Consider the following 21,565-nt stretch of genomic DNA (forward strand, 5'->3'; position numbering starts at 1 on the left):
CATCTCACATATTCTCCCTTCCTCACAAGACTTTGTTTTAGGAGTAATCCAAGCATGACCTTTTCAGGTGGGCCACGTACAGAAGATCTCTTTTCCTCACGCCAAAACACACTACCCACCTTGGCCATAAGCAGCCTAGAGATCTTGAGAGACGGATTTCCAACGCCATACATCTAACTCAGGCACATCTAGCAGGCTACATTTGGATGTGTGGAGACAGCACCTATCACTCGTATGGTCTTCATGAACCACTCAGTAGGATCTTTAGCCCAGTCTCCAAGCACTGTGATACTGCACTGTGATACTGTGTTCCCAGACCAGGTTTTTGTGGAGTTTCCACAGAGTTCAGTAAAGTTAAAAAATTAACGTCCCCCTCACTCCAACACACAGATACTACTCAAGACTCAAACAATCACAAAATTGCAGAACTATTTAGGTTGGTTGGATTAAATGATCCAAGAGGTCCCTTCCCTCTTGCTCCATCAGGGTCAGCTACAGCAGGTTGTGCAGGACCATGTCGAACTGGGTTTTCAATGTCTCCACAGACTGGGACTTCACAACCCCGCTGGGCAACCTGTTTCAGTGTTTGACTACCCTCACAGTAAAGAAGTGCCTTCCTTTCTCTCAATTTGTGTCCATTGCCTCACGTCTTGTCAGTGAACACTACTGAGAAGAAACTGTCTTTCTCTGTGACATTCCCTCCCATCAGGTATTTGTACACAGCACTAAGATAACCTGGAGCCTTCTCTTCTCCAGCCTGGAGAGCCTCCAGCTCTCTCAGCTCCTCTTCATACAAAAAATGCTCCAGTCCCTTAATCATTTATGTGGCCCTGCACTGGACTCGCTCTAGTAAGTCTGTATCTTTCTTGTACTGGTGAGCCTAAAACTGGACACAGTACTCCAGATATAACCTAACTAATGCTGAGTAAAGGGAAAAGATGACTGCTTACTTCTACATCTAAGACAGGATAGTTTTAATAAGAAAGATCCCACTAAAACCCAACATTTAACTAGGCATATCAAATGAACAATTACTAGGTCCAGTTACTCCAAACCGAGCAGTCTCCCCTCCCAAAAGAACATCCTGTTACACTTCCCAACCTCTACATTATCAGGCCTCAACATAAATCCTCAGTCTAGGTTCTTTTCTGCATGAGTATCATAAGACACATAAGATGTTGCAAACCACTTTCTAGTCAGACACATTGGATTCACTGAAGACTCCCAGTTATCAGTTTAAATCTTTGGTTACCCTTGTGAAACCCTACAGTCTTCATTAAGAAGGCACAGATATAAAGGAGAAATACAGTACCTAGGACTTATTAAATCCTGTTGATGCAACAAAGTCCATCTCACCTCTTTCCCACAATCTCCCTGATCACACACATCAGGTAGGACATTGATGCAAACTCAGAGCAGACACTAGAGGAATTTTCAACATTCCAGCAGCTTGCAACTTCCTGGCAGTGTGTACCGGCAAAACTCAAGGCAGAGTTTTGTGTCTGTCTTGCTATCCAAAAGGAAGCCACCAATAAGACAGCCATTTATAGAGAATACAGTGAATATCTACACTCCAATCAGAAGCATCTTTTCTTTCTTCATTCCTTCAGTTACAGTCAAGTCAGATGATGTTTGAAACTGGCCAAAAAAACCCTGTAAACTACAACAGCAATACTACACCAAAAAGAGGCTGTTGCAGTGTTGCACACAAGAACCAGAGACCCTTTGCAGGTAGTACACTCATGTTGCTAATGAACATAACTGGGAACCTCGGCATTTGATACATGTCAAAACCCATCCTAAAAATTTCCAAAAATTGTAACTGTTCTAAAATGAGAAGGTCAAAGTAAATAACCATGGAGAATGAACTCTTGCAGCTCATCATGTGCTCAGTGTGCCTTATCCCTGATTTATACAGAGTTCATCAGTAATTTATCACTCATTTATATTTTTGGAAAAAGAAATTCCCATCCTGAAAACTTGGCTCTCCCAAAAAAGTTTCAATGGGAAAATCTCAAAGAAACTTGCAAGACACAGTTTGTTTTCTCAGGCTGTAGAAGGATCAAATCAGCTTTGATGTATATCTTCATTTTAAAAAAAAAAAAAAAAAAAAAAAAAGAAGCTGTTTACCTGGATAAGCTGTTTCTGAAAGAGCCTGGCAAAATGGCTGTGGTTGCAGGTTGCAGATAGGTGAGCCATCATGGCCCTGTGAAGGAAAACATCACAAAATGCTGACTGGGTCTCTGTGGTATAAAAGAAGTGTTCTAACCTCAAACTATATCAAAAGCATAAAATAACTGCTTTTAACAAATTGATCTCCAAATGCCACTGCAAAAAGCAACATCTTTTTAACCAGGTTTCCCTAGCACTGAGCCCCATCTGCTGACCATGGAAACAAAAATTCTCCCTGAGCACCTGCAGAGCGAACACAGCTGTAGCAATAAAAAGACTCTCTTCCTTTCCTGCAATAATGCTGTTATCTAGGAAGAAAATTAACTCATTCAGCTCCCACACTCCCCTGTGCAGAGCAGTGAGTTGAGAGTTCACACATATGCAAGTAAGAAAACAGGAACAGCAGTACTTCTGAAGCCCAAAGAGAAGGGCTCAGTTTAAGTCTCAGCCTTGTTTTGCTCCTGTGGTGAAGAGTCACCTTCGCACATGTAACCCGAGTAGGCTGGTGGTTAAGACTAACACAGGAACCCACAAGGCAACTTCTTTCAAAACCATAATAATTTCTTCATATATACTCCATTTTGATAAAGCAATAAATGAATAAACAAGTTTGCTTTCCACAGAAAGAGCCACAGTTGTCTTCAGAGTACAGAACACATTAGAACCCCCTTGAAATAATTAGAAGAGCTAAGAGCTTCTGAACACGTAACACACTTCTCCAACTTAAGATGAGTGGGGCATTGGAAACTTGAAATGCATACACAAGTTATATACTGACAATGTTCAGAACACAGTATACCAGTTGTGAGAGTGGTTCTTTCTGTGATAATGAACAGGGAAACAGCTACACCAAGACTGATCAAAATAGGCCCTTGTCACTTATGGCTTGCTTCTTTGAGATAACAGTTGATACTTTTAAATACAGAAGTGAGTTTACATTGACAGTATCTTCAAAGAAGCAAAGCTCCCTTCAGATTAGTCCAGAAGACCATCAGAGAGAAGATGGAACTTAGGATGCTGAGCCCAGTATACTGCACCAGCAATTCAACTACATTAAAGAGCTAGCTGAAGTCGTGTAAGACTCCTACCTGATCTTGTTGCCCAGAACTCTTTCAAAGTCCCAGCCAGTTTTTTCATGGTTATCCTCCCATTCACGCAGCAGTTCATAAAATATATCCCTGTGAATCAAGATATTTAAGGGTATGAATTCCAACTCTTCAAAGTTTGAAGTAACAACTGAATATTCAATCGCTCCTAAGTTCCCCAGCAAGAATCTACCTCAGATTAAATAACTCAAGCCTCTAAGCATTCAGATACCTTTGCAAAACTCATTAATGTTAGCGGTACTTCAAGGAGTTTCCATTTTCCATGTCTGTGACAGCAAGTGCTTAAGCTTGTTATGCCCAAGCTCTGACGGAATGACCAAAACACCCATTACCAGACATACTGAAGACTGAGAGGCAGGAAAGAATAAGCCACATGAAATAATACCTATGAGAAGAGAAAAAAGGACCAAGACAACTTGCCATTCTCCCCTCACCCTGTTGCTGCAAGCATGGAGGGAGGTGGCAGGAAGAATAAAAGCATACCAGATTTATATGCAGAAGCAATCCAGTAGGGTGACACACTGTACTGGCATTTACCAGAAGTCTCAATAACTCCTGAAGTTATTCTGTTCTTCTCTAAAGACATTAAGCATTTAGCTCCTGCAGTCAATATGGACAAAGACTTTTTTTTTTTTTTTAATTAGAGTGAAAATCTCAAGATTTTTCTACAGCATGTAGCATACATGAGACATTCTTAATATCCTTTGTTCACAGTCATGGAAAGATTATACCCTGTGAGTCATAGAGTAACAGTAGAAGAAACTTACCTTTGTTTCTTAAAAATGTGAAATGCTCTGTCACTGGGAAAGTTAGAGCGATTGTCAGTTTCTGGCTGGAAAGAAACAGACTGCACAGAGCATGGCAGCAGGAGAGACACCTGTTAAAAATACAAAGGCAGCCATCAGACTAATAGTAAGTCCCTAATTTATCCAACAATCTGAGACCTAGAAAAAGCAGGGAAGAAACATGATGAGGAAACCAAGTATCACTAGTTGAGTCATTCAGACACCAGCCATCTCCCAATCGCTAACTGCGAGTAAACACCAATGAGTTTATAACCTGCATAACACTACAGAGGCAGAATCACTCAAGATTATGAGTGGAAACATCTCATGTCTCTAAGAATTCTCTGCAGAACAGACTGCAATCCGTACTGATACGGCGTGGAAAGAATGCTCTGCAAACACCCGAAGCGTAGCTTCAATTAGGGCTCCAGAGAACGCAGAACAGTGGCTGGCAATTTCTGTATTATTCTTCTTTCTCCTATTTGAAAAGCCTATGTCTTGACGTAACAAGAGACCTTTACTTACAGCTTTAACTAAAAAGCTCAGCTATTGACATGCCCTAGTCTCAGAAAGCACGCTGTACTTTCTTTGCCAAGAGTCATTTCCACTTTTAAAAGATGAACGAGACAAGATACAAAATACATTAGGGAAGGCATTCCTACCATCCAGCTTTAGTTCCCTAACACAGATGATTGGATGAGGAAACCAGTTTTCACAAACTGCACTGTCTCCTCTGAAGCTTCATTGGCCTAAAAGGAGTCTGTAGCTATGAAGCAAATCCCCTTCTTCCAAACTACATTGCACCTAACCAATCATTCTTCTGGGCTCCATGTTTGTTAGATGAGAATCTCAAAAGCAAAACTTGACCCTGTCAAAGTTGCTGGCTGAGGTCAGGGCCTGGAGCACAATGCAAGGCTAGCCAGCAGCAATTCACAGCTAACAATCACTGGACCTAGTAATTCACTCACCCACTGACAAGAAAAAAAATGCAGCTTTTAGACACTTGACAAAGATGACATGACAAGGTACTCGAAGTAGAAGCAATGAGATTTAACATCAAAGCCATCGCAAATAAAAGAGCAACAGCACAAAGGTCTGAAGCAACATCAGTTGAGGTCTGCCAATTTTTACCTTGGCTGTGCTGCTTTCATAAGCCTGCCTGAGCCTCTCATGCAAGGTGGGAGAAAAAGATGCAATCCGTTCATTTTCAGCCAAAAGCTTCACCATCCCCTTTTCTAACCGGGAAATAATTCTGCAAAGACAACATGGATAAAACCCAGACAGACATAAACAAAACGTGATCAGACCTAAAGAAATGCTTATACTCATTGTTTATGGGGCTACCAAGTAAAGAGCTCTAAGCCCCAGGCACCCAGCATGAAATCCTACTGGCATCTGGAGGGCCAATTTTTTATTGCTCCCATCTCATGACTTTCCCATTCTTGCATAATTACACCGAAGTTCAGTAGACAGATCAGTGCAAGGAAAACTCACAGACATCCAAATGCAGATCAAGTTGTGTATTTTGAGGAAAAAATAACAACCCTGTGCCTGGAAGTGGTAAAGCTCTAAAATCCAAGCACACTTGCTTAACCTCATACACATCTGCAGACATAAGCAGAGGAAAAAAAATTATTCAACTCACTCATACTGATAATCCAAGACTTGAACAGCAAAATAAACACAATTGTGCACACTTCGGAAATGTTGTCTCCCTGATGCATCTAAAGGAAAAAAAGAAACATGAGACAACAGCACCTATCACCATTTATAAACTGCAAGACTAACAATTAGCTCTCAAGGAAAGCAGGAACTGCCATATCAAAAAATAGTCTTCCAGACCGGTATCTAATTTCCAGAAGTTCCCATTCCCTGCCAGCTGAATAGACAAATCCTCCCATCCCTATCCTTCCTATACTAAAGGCAATTTAAATGTTTAATGCTGTATGGGAATGAAAAGATTCCTTCTCAACGTTCTGGCCAACAGTAAGCAGGTCCAGGACAAAAAGCAGACCAACTGCAAACAGACATCAGTTGCTGTTCCCATAGCTGAAGAGTCTGTGTTCCTAATCTCAGCCCTAAGAATCAGTGAGTGGCAAAACAAAGGTCAAATTGAGGCATCTGGGGCGGCTGTCTCATGTTAAAGCTCCTCTTTTGGTTTTTGTATCCACATCAAAGTACTAACCGCATCAAGCTAAGTCTGAATTTGCCAAAAAACAAATGCAACAATTACACATCTATATGGGTGGATCCTGTGCACTCATAACCCAACCTTCAATTTAAGATACACATAGCAGATCAAGAGCACTTTTGAGTTGCAAGGACCAATGGAGGGGAGACTTTAGCATATCTGTCATTCTCTCTGAAAGTCAGTGTTAGCAAGTAGCTACAGGAAATCTTACACAAGAGCAGAAAACTAGATGCAAACATTATCTAGCAACCTCACTCTATCATTTTGCAGAAGCACTTCCCATACATACATGATTTTTGTCAGCATCTCAGATGAGTCCCACAGTGGTAATAAGGTGCTTTTACAGAATTTAAGACTGAGTGTTGGAGCTAAAGGCAACTACTCTATATCACATTATCATCCCACGGAAGTGACATTCTTTCTTCTCAATACGATTGCTTACCTTCACTTCTTTCATTGTCTTCAAGGTCACTATCCCCATCTTCTGCAGTAGAAGTGCCTTTAGATGTCAACAACTGCAGAACAAAAAAGAGCTCCAGAAAAATATTTGGTACCAGGTTTTCTGGAAGAGAGGAAATCAGACACTGAAGGTGGATATTCAGTATTGACCTGCTTTAATAAATGAAGGTAAAAAGATAGGTAACTGTTCTGTGGCAGAGTCAGCAAAGAACTCCCTTCCCACACATGGCCACAGTGTAAATCAGTATGGGAATTACTGGAAAGATGTGTTAGGGAAGGGTCTGGTTTCAGACAGGGCCATACAATTTCAGCCTACTGCAGCTCAGAGTACTGCATCAGGTTCACCTCCTTCCCTAAAATTATACCTAGTAGCCATTTATTCTAATAACTGTGTTGGCTTGGTTTATTTTTCCAGGTGTTATTTGTTTGTATACATGCAACTGTCCCACAACTTTCACTTCTCATCTACCTTCCCCTCGCAACACACATGCAAGTTCAAAGCTCAAAGAAAGGTCAGTCTCATGTCTTCTGGGTCTTCACCTGCTATACACGATGAGTAGAGCTGCGCCAGACACTCCAACTGTTTCTTGCAGGAAACCTTAGTAGGATTTGCACAGGTCACCAGATGGCTTTCAGCAGGAAGGCTAGCACTGCGAGTGTAGCTAGGCTTAGTAGGAGTACCAGGATCAAGAGATATCCCTGCAGGAGAAGATGCCTGGTGCAGCAATTTGCATCTGAAATTCAAGAGCAGCGAATTACCACGTGACTGAAGATGATACACAGCAGCCATGCGGCCAGAAGAGGTCTTTCTCTTGCAGTCTAGCACGAACGAATTCCTGCAATAACTAACCATGTCATTTACACTCTCTAAAGCTGCTTTTAGCATGACAGTAATTTAACTCATCTTTCCCTTACTGAGAAAGGATCTTGGGACCAACAATCAAAAAAATCACATTCAAATTCCAACTCTGCTAAAATAGTGTGGCACTTTGGCCAAATTATCTCACTAACCTAATGTTATTGCTTTTCATCTTAACTGGTATTTGTTAAGGACATGGAATCTTTTAGAGATCAGGTCCTAAAAAAAAAAATCTTTGCATGTACAATTTCTGAAAGCTAGACACTTTACAAAATCTATGAAAATAAACTTCACATCCATACCTTCAGATATATTTGTAAGTTAACAACACCCTGAGAAGATCCAATACCACTAAAAGAAAGGCAATGCAACAACTGATGAAATCCCAAACTGGCAACGACAGAAGGAACAAGCTACTTTAATTGCTGGACTCTATATTGACAATGTTCACTCAGTTAAATACACAGATACTGTAAAAAAAAAAATATACCTACAGAGGTCATGCAAAATGCAGCAGCAGAGTGGCATACGTAAGAAGCAGGAAAAGCACCAGTAACAACAATATCAAATGATTGTTAAAGATCCCAATGGAACATCCATGTTTGGAACATCACACCACCTCTTACTACATTGTCTCAAAAATAAAATCTTTGAAAGTCACTTTAAAGGCTGTGGGGAAGACAGAAATGTTTTTATTTGCAGCAAGGAACTTTTTCTATTGGCCTATTTCTAGTGAAACTGCTGTGATGAAGAACAATTTAGGCACAAAATGGGAGTAGAAAGGTTATTTCAGAATCACAGAATCATCTAGGTTGGAAAAGACCTTGAAGATCATCCAGTCCAACCATTAACCTAACACTGACAGTTCCCAACTACACCACATCCCTAAGCGCTATGTCAACTCTACTCTTAAACACCTCCAGGGATGGGGACTCCATCACACTGGCCAATTTCCAATCTGTCGGGACCTCCCCGGTCAGCCAGGACTGCTGGTAAATGATGGAAAGTGGCTTGGCGAGCACCCCAGCCAGCTCCTTCAGCACCCTCGGGTGTATCCCATCCGGTCCCATAGACTTGTGTGTGTCTATGTGATGCAGTAGGTCACTGACTGTCTCCTCCTGGATTGTGGGGGGGTTTCTCCCCGTCCCTGTCCTCTGGCTGAGGAGGCTGGATTCCCTCAATACAACTAGTCTTGTTATTAAAGACTGAGTAACACCTCCCTTGCAATGAACATAAGCACCCAACTGACACAACTGAAAATTATTTATTAAAAACTTTGTAAACTCACCAAGGCAAGACTCCAGTAATGTAGTTAAGACTCTGCTTCACTTCTGCCTCAGTGTTGTCCTCTACCTCGGCATGAATTTCACCTGTTGCCCTTGCTCAAAGTGACCCAGCTGACTGGGGGCCATGTTAGTTTTGTACCGCAATTCACCACCACTACTGATGACACAACAGCAGCTCCCAGCTCTCAAGCATGACAGGTCAGATGAGCTCACCTCGTGGGCAAGATTCAGCCCACATGCTGCAATTTCATCTACTTTAGTTTACACATTTCAGGTAGAATTCAGACCGGAATAGGTACTTCACTGAAGTGCAGAGAGGCAGGTTTGAATCCTGAGCAGTTCTGTTCCAGGTCTGGTACAAACAATAACTCACGAGACTCTAGTGGGTCTGTCTCAGCCAGTTCTGGTCCCGCTGAAGTGAACTGCAAGGCTTAGCAGGAAAAGAATTTCACCCAGAGGAGTTTCCCCAAGAACAAAATCTACGAAGAACAGCAACTATAAACAATGGCTTCTCTACTACTGTGCTTTGATTTTTCTCTGAAGTATCAATCCTCGCAGACTAGCAGTGATATCAATTTACTGAGGATGAAGGTCACAGAGTAACTGAACAGCAGAGACAAAATTAGAAGCTAGAATTCACTTCATCTCCCGGCACACAATTTTCAACAGATAACTGCAGTAGTAACTTCTAAAACAGAATCTCACACTACCCACGTCCTGTTTTTTCTGACTACAAGCTTGTGTTAGTCTGCCTACCTTGCAAAATCATTAACACTTTCCCCACATTTGCTTCACTAACTCATTTTCTTCAAACCAGACTATGCCTTCCATCACAGGCGCAATCTTCAAACACAGCCTAATTACACCAGCTCAAACCCACTTGCTTTGCCTGTGCAATCTAAGGAAAGGTGCACAGGACATGGCCACACGTGCAAGCCCGTGGTGAAACAATCTTATGAAAGCAGTGAGGACTGACTAAATTCTGAAGATAAAGTGAGGGTCATTGTTCCAGAGTCAGCACACCTCTAAAACGACAAACATGAGCTACCTGCATTAATATCCTAGTCTGATACCAGAGTCACACTTGGGGTTCGGCAAATTACAGTTTAAGGTCACCGGTATCTGTTTTGGATATTCTTCTGGTCATTTCCACTCTGATATTGGTACCACCTAAAGCAAGACAATTAAGAATCAATACAAGCCTATCACCACCCTGCTCAGACTGTACCGTTCCTTCTTCAGCATCTCCCTCTCCTCTTGAAGGCTGTTGCTTATCACAGATGTAAGGTTTCCTTCCTGGACAGCGGTAAAGGCCTCAAGGCTTGACCCAGATGAAAACCGAGCTGCTGGAGACTGGCTGACGGGCGTAGAAGTGAAGCACATCTTTGGTTTTGAGAGGGGGCGCTCAGCACTTACAGGAGTTGGGTTGATTCGCCTTGATGGCTTGCTTTTGCTGAAAAAGTGAGAAGTGATTCCACTGAAATCAAGCTAAACAACAATAAAAAAAAGGTCTCAAGACACACATGCATGCAACTCTTCCAGAAGAACCTAATGCTAAAATAAAATGGATATGGAGTCAGGATACTGACTTTCTAAACTGTACGTACAGTTGCTGACTTTATTCTGGTCACTGAATAAAAAGTCATGGAGCTACAGACTGCTAAAAACAGCCTGCTGACCCTTGCTGCAAAATTAATTATCAATCAGCAAGCCACAGAACAAGTAACACAGTGCCACACAACTCTTCTAATTTGAGAGGACAGAATATGCCTCATTTTAGTAAGACACTAATTCACCAGCAGTTTCTAACATGACCATGAGAAAAAAAGAAAACAAACAATCAAGCTGTCATTGTCTATTAGTAAGAGTCCAGGCTCCTGAGTTACCACAGGCCCGTTAAGTTTAGGGACACCCATCCTTCCTGCATAAACTACCCAGATTTGCCATTCAGGAAAGGGCTCTGTAATGCAGCTAGACATATAGTGGAAATGAGATACAGGAACATAAAGCATCACACTTCAAGTAAATGCTGATTGCTACATACTAATTGCTATGGTGTTCTCAAAATCGGTGTAGTGTTGGCTTCCAGACACTCCCTGACCTCTTTCCTCACTCTATTTCCTACTTGGGCATAGTGCAACTGAAGAAGAGACTTACTGTCTATATTGGAAACACACCTTATCTCCCTTGGCCAAAGCATCATCTAGAGTACCATCTAGACCCAGCATCTGGATCTGCTGTACCACAGACCCATCAATTTTCAGAAGGAATTTTGCATGTCCAACTAGAAAGTCCCACTTCCAGAGACCCGTGACTAATATGCGGAGTAAACAGGCTGACACGAAAGCCTTATGTTTGTTAATGAGAATTTCAAAGAGTAAAATCTCAAAGCGAAAGAAAAAAGGATCGAGGCAATCACAACACAAACAGCTGCCCAGAAGCTAAGCCAAAGTCACCAGGGAGACCAGGGCTTGCTGCAGACCAAAGAGAACACAGGCATCAGCCAGCTATTTTGTCCATGATCACAGGGCACAAACGAAGCTGCACGCTAACATCTGTTACCAAAAGCCACAGAACGTCAATCCAAAAGCTTTTTTGCTAGCATCAGCAAAGCTGAAGAGCCTTCCAGGACTGCTCTTCATTAGCAATTGCTATTGTGTTAAATGAGAAATCTGAAGAGCCGAGATAACGCTGACTTGTTAAAACACGCAAGGATAAAGATGTGCTCAGCTTCGTATCAGCTGGTCTGTGCACCGGTAAGCTGCAGGCAGCATCACGAGCGAGAGGCTAAAGAGGCGTCTTGGGCAAGTTCACCGAGTGGGAACCTGACTACCCGTTGAAGCAATATTCCCCTACAAGGCAACCGTAACAAAGCTGTTCTGCCCAAGGAGCCCAGAAGCCAGCCCCCAGGTATTGTTTATTACAGCATCTTCTGTATCTGGGCACGTGCAACAGGATGAGCCAGTCAAGGAACAGTAACCTGCAGCACAACCCGAATGAGACAGCAAGGCAGGCTTGATCTTACTTTGTCCAGCCAGAGGCAGCACCCATGGGCGGAAACTCCTCCAAGTTGTTAAGGTTTAGCTGGCTGGGTGGGGATCTGGCAGAAACAAGAGGCACTTCGCTTCGCTTCCTTCTCCCTCCGCTCCACGATGCACTGTCATTCTTCCCGTCTTCCTCTTCAGCAAGGGAACGCCCCAGATCCCGAGCTACCTGCCGGCCAGAGGCACTGACCGAACTACCACCTTTCCTTCGGCCTCGTCTCGCTGGCAGGGCGTCAGGCGTGGCTGTAATGAAGCTCCCCAAGCTGGCCTTCTGAGATGACCGCTTCTCGCCGTGGTTAAGGACAGGGCTGTACCCAAAGCTCGGGCTGCTACTGGAGACCACGCTAGGGAAGTCACCACAAGAGCTAGATGGGTTTGACCCAGAAAATGAAGAGGAGTCACTGGATGTTGCAGCTGGAGAAAAGCTGCTATCTGTGGTGCAGGTGGTCACCGAAGTCCTTTGGGAAAAGAGCTGCACTCGGCTGCTGGTTGCGTGGCCTGCCCTCCTTTCTGATCCTGTCCTTTGGCTCCCAGAGGCCTTGGAATTAGGAGTTTTAGCAGGAGTAGAGGGTCCATTAGTCAGGATCTGGCTGGTCTGCTCCCTTAAAAAATTTAGCAGAAAAGGCACAAAGTCTTTCTGAAGCAAACTAAGAGATACCAGCTTGTCGTGGATGTGGTTCTCCTGCAAGGAAAGAGGACAAATCATTAATATAAAGATGCTTCTTTCCATGTGCCCAGACTCATTCAACTAGGAACTGTGGGATTGCAATACACAATAAAACACAACATGACTTGTCAAAGCAGGCCACTGAAATTCAAGTGACCTTAGGGCTGGTCACAGATCTGAAACCCAGCCTCCATACAAGCCATTTTGGCAGAATTTTTCATATGGAATCATTCACTTTGGTCTCTGACTGGGAAACAGTAGAACTGTTCCATGAAAACATCAGTAATACTGAAGAGACGGACGGGGAGAACTTGGAGCAACTGACACCCCTAAACGCAACGTTTCAAAAACATGGATACTGAAGCAGCTAATTCTCATAGAAAAATCTAAAATCTGCCAACTTCTGTCCCCTATTTGTCTGTGAATGCCACCTGCTGCCACAGAGGGGTGCTGTAACAACAACTGTTCAAAGCACTTTGAGCCCTGTAGTACCAAATACAAGACCAAAGTTGCTCTTCCATTTCAATAATTTTGCTCCCTTGAGACCTCACAGAGGTCTAAACAGAGACTGTGCAACTTTAAGGTACACGAAGTTTATCCTTAAGAAACTTAAACAAAAAAACCCACCACAGACTCAACGCACTTAAAATCTAAACAGGTGGTGGTGATCTTACAAGGGTAAATCTAGATGAAAAAGACTTCATGTTACATGCACAGTTCAAACTGTTGTACACTGGATAAAACGTGTTCCTAACACTCCACCAGGTTTCTGTTTCCTCTCAGTGGGATTCAGCAACATTTGCAACAATACCAGAAGCAGCTCTCACAGGCAGCAACTTATTCTTTACCAATATTAAGATCATTGCACACATATTCCTGTTTGTTTGTATTCACACCTCCATTTCTAAAGGACTTTTTTGTACGAAAGGAAGCACTGAGAGCATGGCCATGACTGGACTCCTACTGTCCTCAACACCTATGCTCAAATCCGTATTTGAAAGTCTGAGAGCAATTCAGCTTCCTGAAGAAGCACGAGACTCTGACACAGGCTGGGTAACAAGCCAAGCAGCCAACGCTCACTGCTTTAGCACTCCAACAGCGAAAAAACACAGGTCAGAACACAAACCCCATGAGGTGTCAGAACACCCAACTTCTTACCAGCTCCAGTCCAAAACTGCCACGAAAGCTAGAGCAAGCCATAGCCCACCATTTCCTCCTGGGTTTAGCGTAGAGGCACAAAGACAATTACAGTCTGCGCTATGCACAAGGTCAGGTAGTTTCTCCCAACTTTTCAGAGCACAACCTGCTTCCACCCATCTTTCTCTGCGCAAGTTAACAGAGGTTTGGTTCCTCCACGGCCGGGTAACAGCGACCTGTCAACAGCTGCCAGCTGCGAGCCTCCCACTTGCTTTCTCACACTGAAGCGATGCAGCCGCTCCCAGCAGCGAAAGGCAGTTAGCAACTCCCTTGCAAGGGCAAACTTTTCGGGCTCTGCACCTCTCGCCCATGCAGTGCTCGCTGAGCTGCCGGTGTCTCAAACTTCCTAACCTCCGCAGGTCTGCGTCTGCAAGTCACGCTTTAGGAAACAGCGGACGACATAAAATGCTGGTTCCTTCTTCCTACACAAGTTTAGGATGACAGTGATTCTTGGCTAACTCACGTGGGAGACAGCAACGAGTTTTGATTTTAACTAATACTAGGTAACACTCTCCGAGCAGCTCAGGCAGAAAATGCTTTAGATAAAAATTGTTTCTCTACGTTATCAGTGAAATATAAGCACTCACAGTCCACCTATGGTTACAAATGCTTTTATTACCCCAGGAACCCAAATTCTCCAGCCATATCCCATTACAAAACTCAGCCTACTCAAACCCTCTCCCAGCTCTGAAAGATGTTCCTCAAAGTACAGGCAGGACGAGCAACCAGTCGGGCCACTCCGTGACATTTGCACAGGGCCATGCACCGGGCCCTCAGGCCCAGCCGCGCCTGGGAGCCCAGGCCCGAGGCTCGGGCGCTGCACGGCGCCGCCGGCGGCCTGCGCCGGTGCCCACACGGGGCCGGTGACAGCTTCGCCCGCCCCTCGCCGTTACTTTCCCCGCTAAAGACGCGGGGAGCGCCACCCCCTCAGGACACCAGCTGCCCTCCCCGCCCCTCGGTCTCCGCCAGCGCACGACAGCCGGGGGCCGAGGCACCGCCTTCGCGCCCCGCTTCCCGCGCAGCGACCGCGCGGCCCCCCCACCGCCGCCGCTCCCGCCTCAGCCCCGGAGCCGCGCGGCGCCACCGCCTCCCAGAGGCCGCGGCCGCCCGGCCCAGGCGGCGCTGAGCTCCCGGCGGGCGGGCTCGGCCCTGCGGACTTTAACGGCGCCCGCGGCGCTGGCACACAGCGCTGGTCCCGCCGGGCAGCTCCCGGTGGCAGCTCCCCGCCGGCGGCCTCGCCTTCCCGCCGCTCCGCTTAGAGCCCGCCCGCGGCGAGGGCGGTGCCGCCGGCTGCTAGACGGAGCTCGGCCCCAGCTCCCCGCCGCGGACGGGGCCCCCCGCTGACCCGCGCGGGCTTCGCCCCTCACAGCGGCGGGGGGCGGCCGCCCCCCAGCTACGGGGCGGACAAAAATTTCCCGGCCCGCGGCGGCGGAGGGAGCTGGGGGGGTGGCGCGACGGCAGGCCCGGCCCCGCCGGAGCCAGGGCCCCGCCAGAGGCAGGGCGGGCGAGCCGCCGCGCGTTACCTCAGCTGAGCGGTGGCCAGGGCAGTGCCGCAGCCACCGCACCACGGCGCTGACCGCCACCTCCTCCTGCAGCAGCAGCTCCAAAACAGCCGCCATTCCCCGCTGCCGCCGCCGCCGAGCACGCGCACAACTGGTGGTGGGGGGGGACGGGGCGGGCCGGCGCCGGCTGCGGCCGGGCGGTCCCGGGCGGGGCGGCGGCGGGGATTCCCGCCGGGGAGGCGGGCGGGGGCGGGGCCGGCGCGGGCCGGGCCGGGCCCGGGGCCGGGCCCCCTCCCCATGTCAACACGCGGGGCACGGGGCGCCTGCGCCGGCCCCTGCGCGTCTTTTCCTCTCATGCGCGGTATTTGCTTCCCCAGCAAGGCTCGGGGCCCGGCCTAGCGGCGGCGGCTCCCGCGCGCCGGGGCGGGGGAAGGGGCAGCGGCGCCCGCCTGCCTGCCTGCCCGCCCGCCCGCCCGCCCGCCCGCCGGGCCCCCCTTGGCGGAGGATGGCTGAGGACTCGCCGAAGCGGCGCAAGGCGAATTTCAACGAGGCGGAGACGGAGGTGCTGATCGAGCAGGTGCTGAAGCACGAGCAGCTGCTGTTCGCGGCGGGGCCGGGCCGCGCCTCCCCGGGCCAGAAGCGGAAGGTGTGGGAGCTGATCCGGCACAAGGTGAACCCGGTGGCCGCCTGCCCCCGCGACGTGGAGGACCTGAAGAAGCGCTGGCGGGACCTCAAGCGCCGCGACCGCAGCAAGCTCTGCCGCCTCTCGCAGGGCTGCGGGCCGCCGGGCCCCGCCGCCCTCGGCCTCCTCCTGGCCCCCGCGGAGATGCCGCCCGCCGCCGCGCCGCCCGGCCGCCGCCTCCACCACCACCACCGCGCCTACGGCTCCCTGCTGCCCGCCGAGGCCGTGCCCATCGTGGGCGGCATCGACACGCTGGAGCTGCCCGGCGCCGTCGTGGGGGAGATGGGTGAGTGCGGGACCGGTACCCTCCGCCCGGCGGCCCCCCCGCCGCGGCTGCGGGAGCCTCGGCAGCCGCTGCCTCGGCCTCCGGGGGCGGGAGGGCGCGGACCCGCCGCCGCCGCCGGCTCCCCGCCCGCCGCCGGCGCGCAGGGGCGGCGGGTACCCGCCCCGCTTGGAAGCGCCTGCTTCGGAAAACTCTTGCGAAATGTATACGCGCAAACGGCAGAACGGGGGGATTCCGGGCTGTGGGTTGTCAGAGTGCATCCAAACAACACCTAAGAGTAACGCCCATCTCGTAGTAGGTGCCCGTCTCTGAGGCGTTAGACCCCGCCGCCCACGATCACCCGTGTCGTACTTATTCTTGCAGATGCAAAAAGCCACGCCAGCATGCAGTGCTCGGCACTACAAAGTGCTGCGAGTACATAACTTCGTACGTACCGGAGAGACATCGCATTAGTGCGCTGAAACGGTCACCTTCAATACCAAGGGATTTCTTGCAATCACAGTGTTTCAGCAATGCTGTTACTGGTTACCGCGTGCACGGTAGAGCATGAAATGAGCTTGCAGTGAACTTTGTCTCTTGGAACCTAAAACTCAGCTTCTGTGCTGGGGCCGGTGAGGGATCTGTAGTATGCAAATATATGGTTAACTGGGGAATGGGTGTTATGGTTTCCTTCCCACCTGTCGAGGTAATATGTATTCTAAAGGCAGCAGTGTGAGTTGTAGAGTCTTGGTACAACGACTGATGTTAGTGCTCAGTGGATAAGAACACATTTCACTGACCGCCGAGGTCATGAAGTTTCTTGCTGACTCTGCTTTGCTTTTCCCTTCCCCCCATCTCCTCTAGGGTTTAATGATGATCCTGGCCCATCTCATCAATCCAGCCTTGAGAAGATGAACCTCAAAGAAGAAATAGTAGTGAAGGTGGTAGAGCCAGAAGAAAGCTCTGAGGACATGGCAGTGGTTCCACCTAGCCAAGAACAACTACCTTTTCTAGGGACATCAGGCGGTGGTTCCTCTGGGAAAGTAAAAGCCAAAACAAAAGGCAGATCCCAGGCAGACCAAAATGAAATAACTGAAGAGGACCTGGTGCAGATTCAGCAGACCCAGATGCAGGTGATCCAGTCTGGCTTTGACAGTGTCAACCACAACCTCCGGCTGCTGCAGCAAGGCATGCAAGATCTGAGTAACAGCCTCAGCATCATGGCGCATACGCTTGTTGCTATCAAGAACGTCTATGTGAAAAATAACACTGGCCCGACCACGTATGCCACCGCCTCCACTCAGACCACAGCTGGGTACCTGAGCCCAGGTTCTCCCCAGGTCTCCCCGGCTGAGGACAGAGGTAGGGCGCAGGTGGCTGGGAGCAGCAGCAGGAGCAGCAGCTGCAGCTCCAGCTCCATGTCACAAGAACCAGGTCCTTCCGAGTTTCCTCGGCCCCCCCTGAGAACCATTAAGAAAGAACATCCAAATGGCTGCTACTACTTCTGCTTTGCAGATGTGTAAAAACTTGAATATATGTAAAGTGACTGTGGTGTTAGGTGCTGTTGTATGTTCTGCTCCGGCCTGTGACTTTGAAGGAGCAAAGTGGACTTGCCTCCCACGTTTTTCCCAGTGGGAAACATTTCGCTATAGGTGGCATTAAACACTAATTACCCATCTCCTGTTTGTTAACTGTGTTGCAAGTTGGCTAATTTTCTTCTGTTTTCTTTATCCTCTTACTCTCTTAAAAAAACCAACCAAACAAAAAAACAGATTTATTTTGACTAAGACTCTTGTCTGTATCATCCTTTGTTTATGTGACCTTTTCAAAAATAAAAGGCATGAGAGTGGGGTGAAAAAGTAACACTATGGTTACCAAGCGGCAGGAGCTGTCTTACACAAGTTGCTTAGTTTTTTGATTAAACAAACTTAAGAAGTAGTCGGGTTTTTAAGTACTTGCTTTTTCTAATAATGTCAGGGGTGTTTGCTTGGTGGGATTGTTTGGGTTTTTTTAAGTCTGAGCTGTGCAAGGCATCACAGGGAGAATTTGACATACCTGCTTATTCTAGGAATGGTTTAGGACTGAGCTGTTGACTCATGAATGTACCCCTCTGAATTCATACAGCATTGTTCCACTTGGCTGTTGTTCATTCCCAGCTTGTCAAATGCGCCTTCTCCTCGTAGGCATTTTGTTTTACAGCACTAGCAGGGTAGGCTCACTCTTGTCACATCATTAAAATAGAGAAATACAGCAAAAAAGTACTAACTGATGAGGGATGCCTGGCTTTGACATGGGGTAGTTTTTCCCCATATGATTTATAAGCAGTCAGATTTCACAAGCCTTCTGGAATCAGTACCCAACATTTGAAATACAGAGAGCAAAAAAAATTTCTGTATTTTACGTGAAACAGAAGTTAGATTTGCTGTTAAACAAATTACTTTGCTCCACACAGAACAAACGCTGCTGCATAGTTTATGAAGCTTTCATCTTCACCTGTCGGAGACATGAGTAAAATCTTCGTTCTTTTAGCTGTATATCCAAGGAAGAAGAAACACAAGGAAGAGTTGGAGCAAAAAGTAATCTGTTAAGTGTCCGTTCTGAAACAAGCACAATAGAATCATTTTATCTTAATGTGAAAAGGTAAAATCTTTTCACATTTAGAAAAGGGGAAACTATTGTCACTGGCACTATTCTTAAGATACATTTAAGGCTGTATATTAGAGTCGCTCTACTTTGCACAACTGAAAATGAGCAGAGGTAGTGTGTATGGCCAGTGTCCATACTGGAGGGGAAAAAAAACTCACCTCAATTTTATCCAATGACCTGAAAAATCATGCAGGTCCTCTTCTTAAGCATTTATCACCAATATTAAAGTTCTGCAGATAAATTTAGCCTGTAGCAATGACTAGCTGCCTCTAGTTTTCCAGTCATTTTGCACAAGCATTCCTGTTGCAAGAATTTAGCAAATACAAATGACACAGAGAATGGCAACCCAATTGTCCCTCTCCTAGCAGCATAGGAACATGTAATCATAGGGTAAGATACATCACTTTTGCAGTCAGCTTTGATAAAGCACTGTACCATACGAAATGTACTTTTAAGTACTTTCTTTTACTTCTCCCCTTATGCTATTATGGTGTACTGATTACACACACGCATGCCTCAAAATCCAGCAGCTGCTGCCTAATAAGACATGAACACAGGGTAGTCACGTTGTTAGCAAGTGTTTCCCTTCATTATCATAGATGGAATAAAATATGCAAATATCTCACAAAACAAAAACATCTACATGTACAGCACATTGTTAATTGGGATTAATGCCTTGACAAAGGGGAGGTTCTCAGCTTTAACAAAAGGAGGTGGTGTGGATGACAGGGATCACTACCTTATCCAAAAATTGCTGGTTTTAAAAACGGGAAAGGAATAATCCTAAATCTGACTTTTGATTGTATGTTGTTAAAATCTTTCCAAATTAACCTGTTGGAAGCATTATTTCTCCCCTGTTAGTAGAGATGGGCTCTCTCGAGCAGTGTTTTCTGTAACTGAAGAAGGCACCCTTCATTTGTATTTTGTTCTCATGTGCCCATGTTCTCATGGGCAAAGCAGCCAATAAACGCTACTGTGACATTCCAGGTAGATTAACAAAACGTGATCTAAAGTCTTCCTGGTCCTTCTGGGACCTGAGCTTGTCCAGGTTGCAACAGCCAATTCTTACCTGTCTGACTTTCTTTCACTGTTTTCATTTTTCTCCAATTGTTAATTCTTGAATTTCACTTACTACAGCATTTCTAGGAAGAGCTGACTCGTGACTGCTACATAGCTTTCTCACGTTCGAGTACAAATTTAAATGAGAGGCAGCTACAGTGCAAGTGTGGAGAAGCGTAGCAAGATCCTAAGAGCAGAGTGGGCAGATTGGTTCTCCTTTATGAATGAAGGCGACAAGCCAGGCAATGCTGAAAGACACTTTAGTGGTCAGACAGCTACCAGACATCAACATCGATCTGCCACAGCATTTGTTCCAATCTTGCTTCTTGCCCACAGTCTGTCAGTTGTACCGCTAATGTATACTGGAGCCAGATCAAAACCACTCTTCCATTTCTGGTATGAGCCAGATTTACATAATATTTTTAAACAAGGAAAGATACTGAGCTACCTGTCGCCAGTACAGAGCACGCAGATTCATTATTTTCATCTTCAAATTAATATAGCTGGCTTGCTATTTCTTTAGGCGCCCTTTCTGTGCCCAAACAATGGTTCTGTTGGGAGCACCAAAAGCATACACCATCCAGAAGCACGCCATTAAATTTCTGGCTGCTTTTAACAGACGAAACATCATTTTCTTGGAAATTTGGAAATTACCGAGTAAATGAATTCCCAATTTGTTTCCTGTCCTGTGAAGCAATTTGGGCTATTTATATAAATGACAAGACCTAATGACCTGGTCATGAAGCTTAATGAAAATACTGCCAATGATTTGAACAAAGGCAGAGCTAGCTTTTAATTTGCCTTACATACAAGGCATAACAGTGATAATGCCAAGAAAGAGATCCAGGGAATTTTCTCCAATTCTTCTGGACTTCCCTGCGCAAAGAGCAGGCAGTATCTTCCACAGCATACAAGGACTATATGCAGGCACATAAACCACAAATATAAGTTGTGATGATATCGTACTCTACTTTTACCTAGTTTTACTCGAAAGAGAAATGAAAGGATCTTGGAGGAAACTGGAACAACTGGTAGCTTAACACTGCATCTCCACATAGCACCAACTGCTCAGATTCAGTAACAACTTCCATTCATTCATTCCTCTGCCATCTGCCACTTAAGTGTATTGTACAGAGGATGACAGGTCTCCTCAAGTGGCTGTAAAAGCTCAGTGACTACATCCAGACAGCTGATCATCTCCAAAGAAATCAATTATGGTAACTTCTGACTACGTAAGAAATCACAATTTTGAAGGGGGGGTGGGGGTGGTGCGGGAAGGGGAAGAAATAACTGGCTTTTCAGAACAACAAGGCTGGAATCCACTGTATTGTTACTAAAATTGACCTGATCTTGCTGTGGCAATCATTTGTTGTTTGTCTGAATACAGACAGTATGGATAACAGCGAGAGCAAATAGGGAAGTTTCTGAGGAGGCTGGTTGAGTTTTTCTATTCTTATGAACACATGAACTTACTAAATCAGTAAAACTTCCATTGATCCAATCATTCCAACTTGCAGTATGAACACTTGACTCATGTTGCAGTAGTACCAACTGACACTTGCTTTTTGCTTTCTTGTAACAGAAACAAAAAATCGCTGTCAAATTACTTTCTTCATTTAAAGTACAGGGTTACAATAGTAAAAATTAT

The 21,565-nt window shown here is 46.2% G+C and overlaps 2 protein-coding genes across 6 annotated transcripts in view; one reads left to right on the forward strand and one right to left on the reverse strand.

The window, feature by feature from the left end:
* Positions 1-15,414, reverse strand: part of CDAN1 (codanin 1) — a 33,831-nt gene extending 18,417 nt beyond the window's left edge. For all 5 annotated transcript variants that reach the window (XR_012628865.1, XM_074867885.1, XM_074867884.1 and 2 more), the window contains exons 1-10: positions 15,290-15,414; positions 11,884-12,584; positions 10,087-10,311; positions 7,254-7,447; positions 6,697-6,816; positions 5,709-5,787; positions 5,195-5,315; positions 4,046-4,155; positions 3,261-3,350; positions 2,131-2,206 (exon numbers count right to left, since the gene is read on the reverse strand). Coding sequence is in view for 4 of the 5 variants with exons in the window: in XM_074867885.1 (XP_074723986.1) it covers positions 2,131-2,206; positions 3,261-3,350; positions 4,046-4,155; positions 5,195-5,315; positions 5,709-5,787; positions 6,697-6,816; positions 7,254-7,447; positions 10,087-10,311; positions 11,884-12,584; positions 15,290-15,385 (1,812 nt within the window). In the remaining variant the exon portion in view is untranslated. The remainder of the gene's footprint in view (positions 1-2,130; positions 2,207-3,260; positions 3,351-4,045; positions 4,156-5,194; positions 5,316-5,708; positions 5,788-6,696; positions 6,817-7,253; positions 7,448-10,086; positions 10,312-11,883; positions 12,585-15,289) is intronic.
* Positions 15,415-15,562: 148 nt separating this feature from the next.
* On the forward strand, positions 15,563-18,149 carry LOC141942249 (uncharacterized). Its single transcript, XM_074865199.1, has 2 exons — positions 15,563-16,236; positions 17,077-18,149. The coding sequence occupies exons 1-2, from the start codon at positions 15,774-15,776 to the stop codon at positions 17,733-17,735; spliced, it is 1,122 nt and encodes a 373-aa protein (XP_074721300.1). The 5' UTR covers positions 15,563-15,773; the 3' UTR covers positions 17,736-18,149.
* Positions 18,150-21,565: the final 3,416 nt, after the last annotated feature.

The sequence above is a fragment of the Strix uralensis genome, chromosome 4, assembly GCF_047716275.1.
Source record: "Strix uralensis isolate ZFMK-TIS-50842 chromosome 4, bStrUra1, whole genome shotgun sequence".
NCBI classification, from domain to species: Eukaryota; Metazoa; Chordata; class Aves; order Strigiformes; family Strigidae; genus Strix; species Strix uralensis.

Bases quoted from the DNA above. Each gene is read 5' to 3' on its own strand.
- LOC141942249 (XM_074865199.1), top strand. From the start codon at position 15,774: ATGGCTGAGGACTCGCCGAAGCGGCGCAAGGCGAATTTCAACGAGGCG. The intron at 16,237-17,076 runs GTGAGTGCGGGA...CATCTCCTCTAG, and splicing joins CGCCGTCGTGGGGGAGATGG to GGTTTAATGATGATCCTGGC.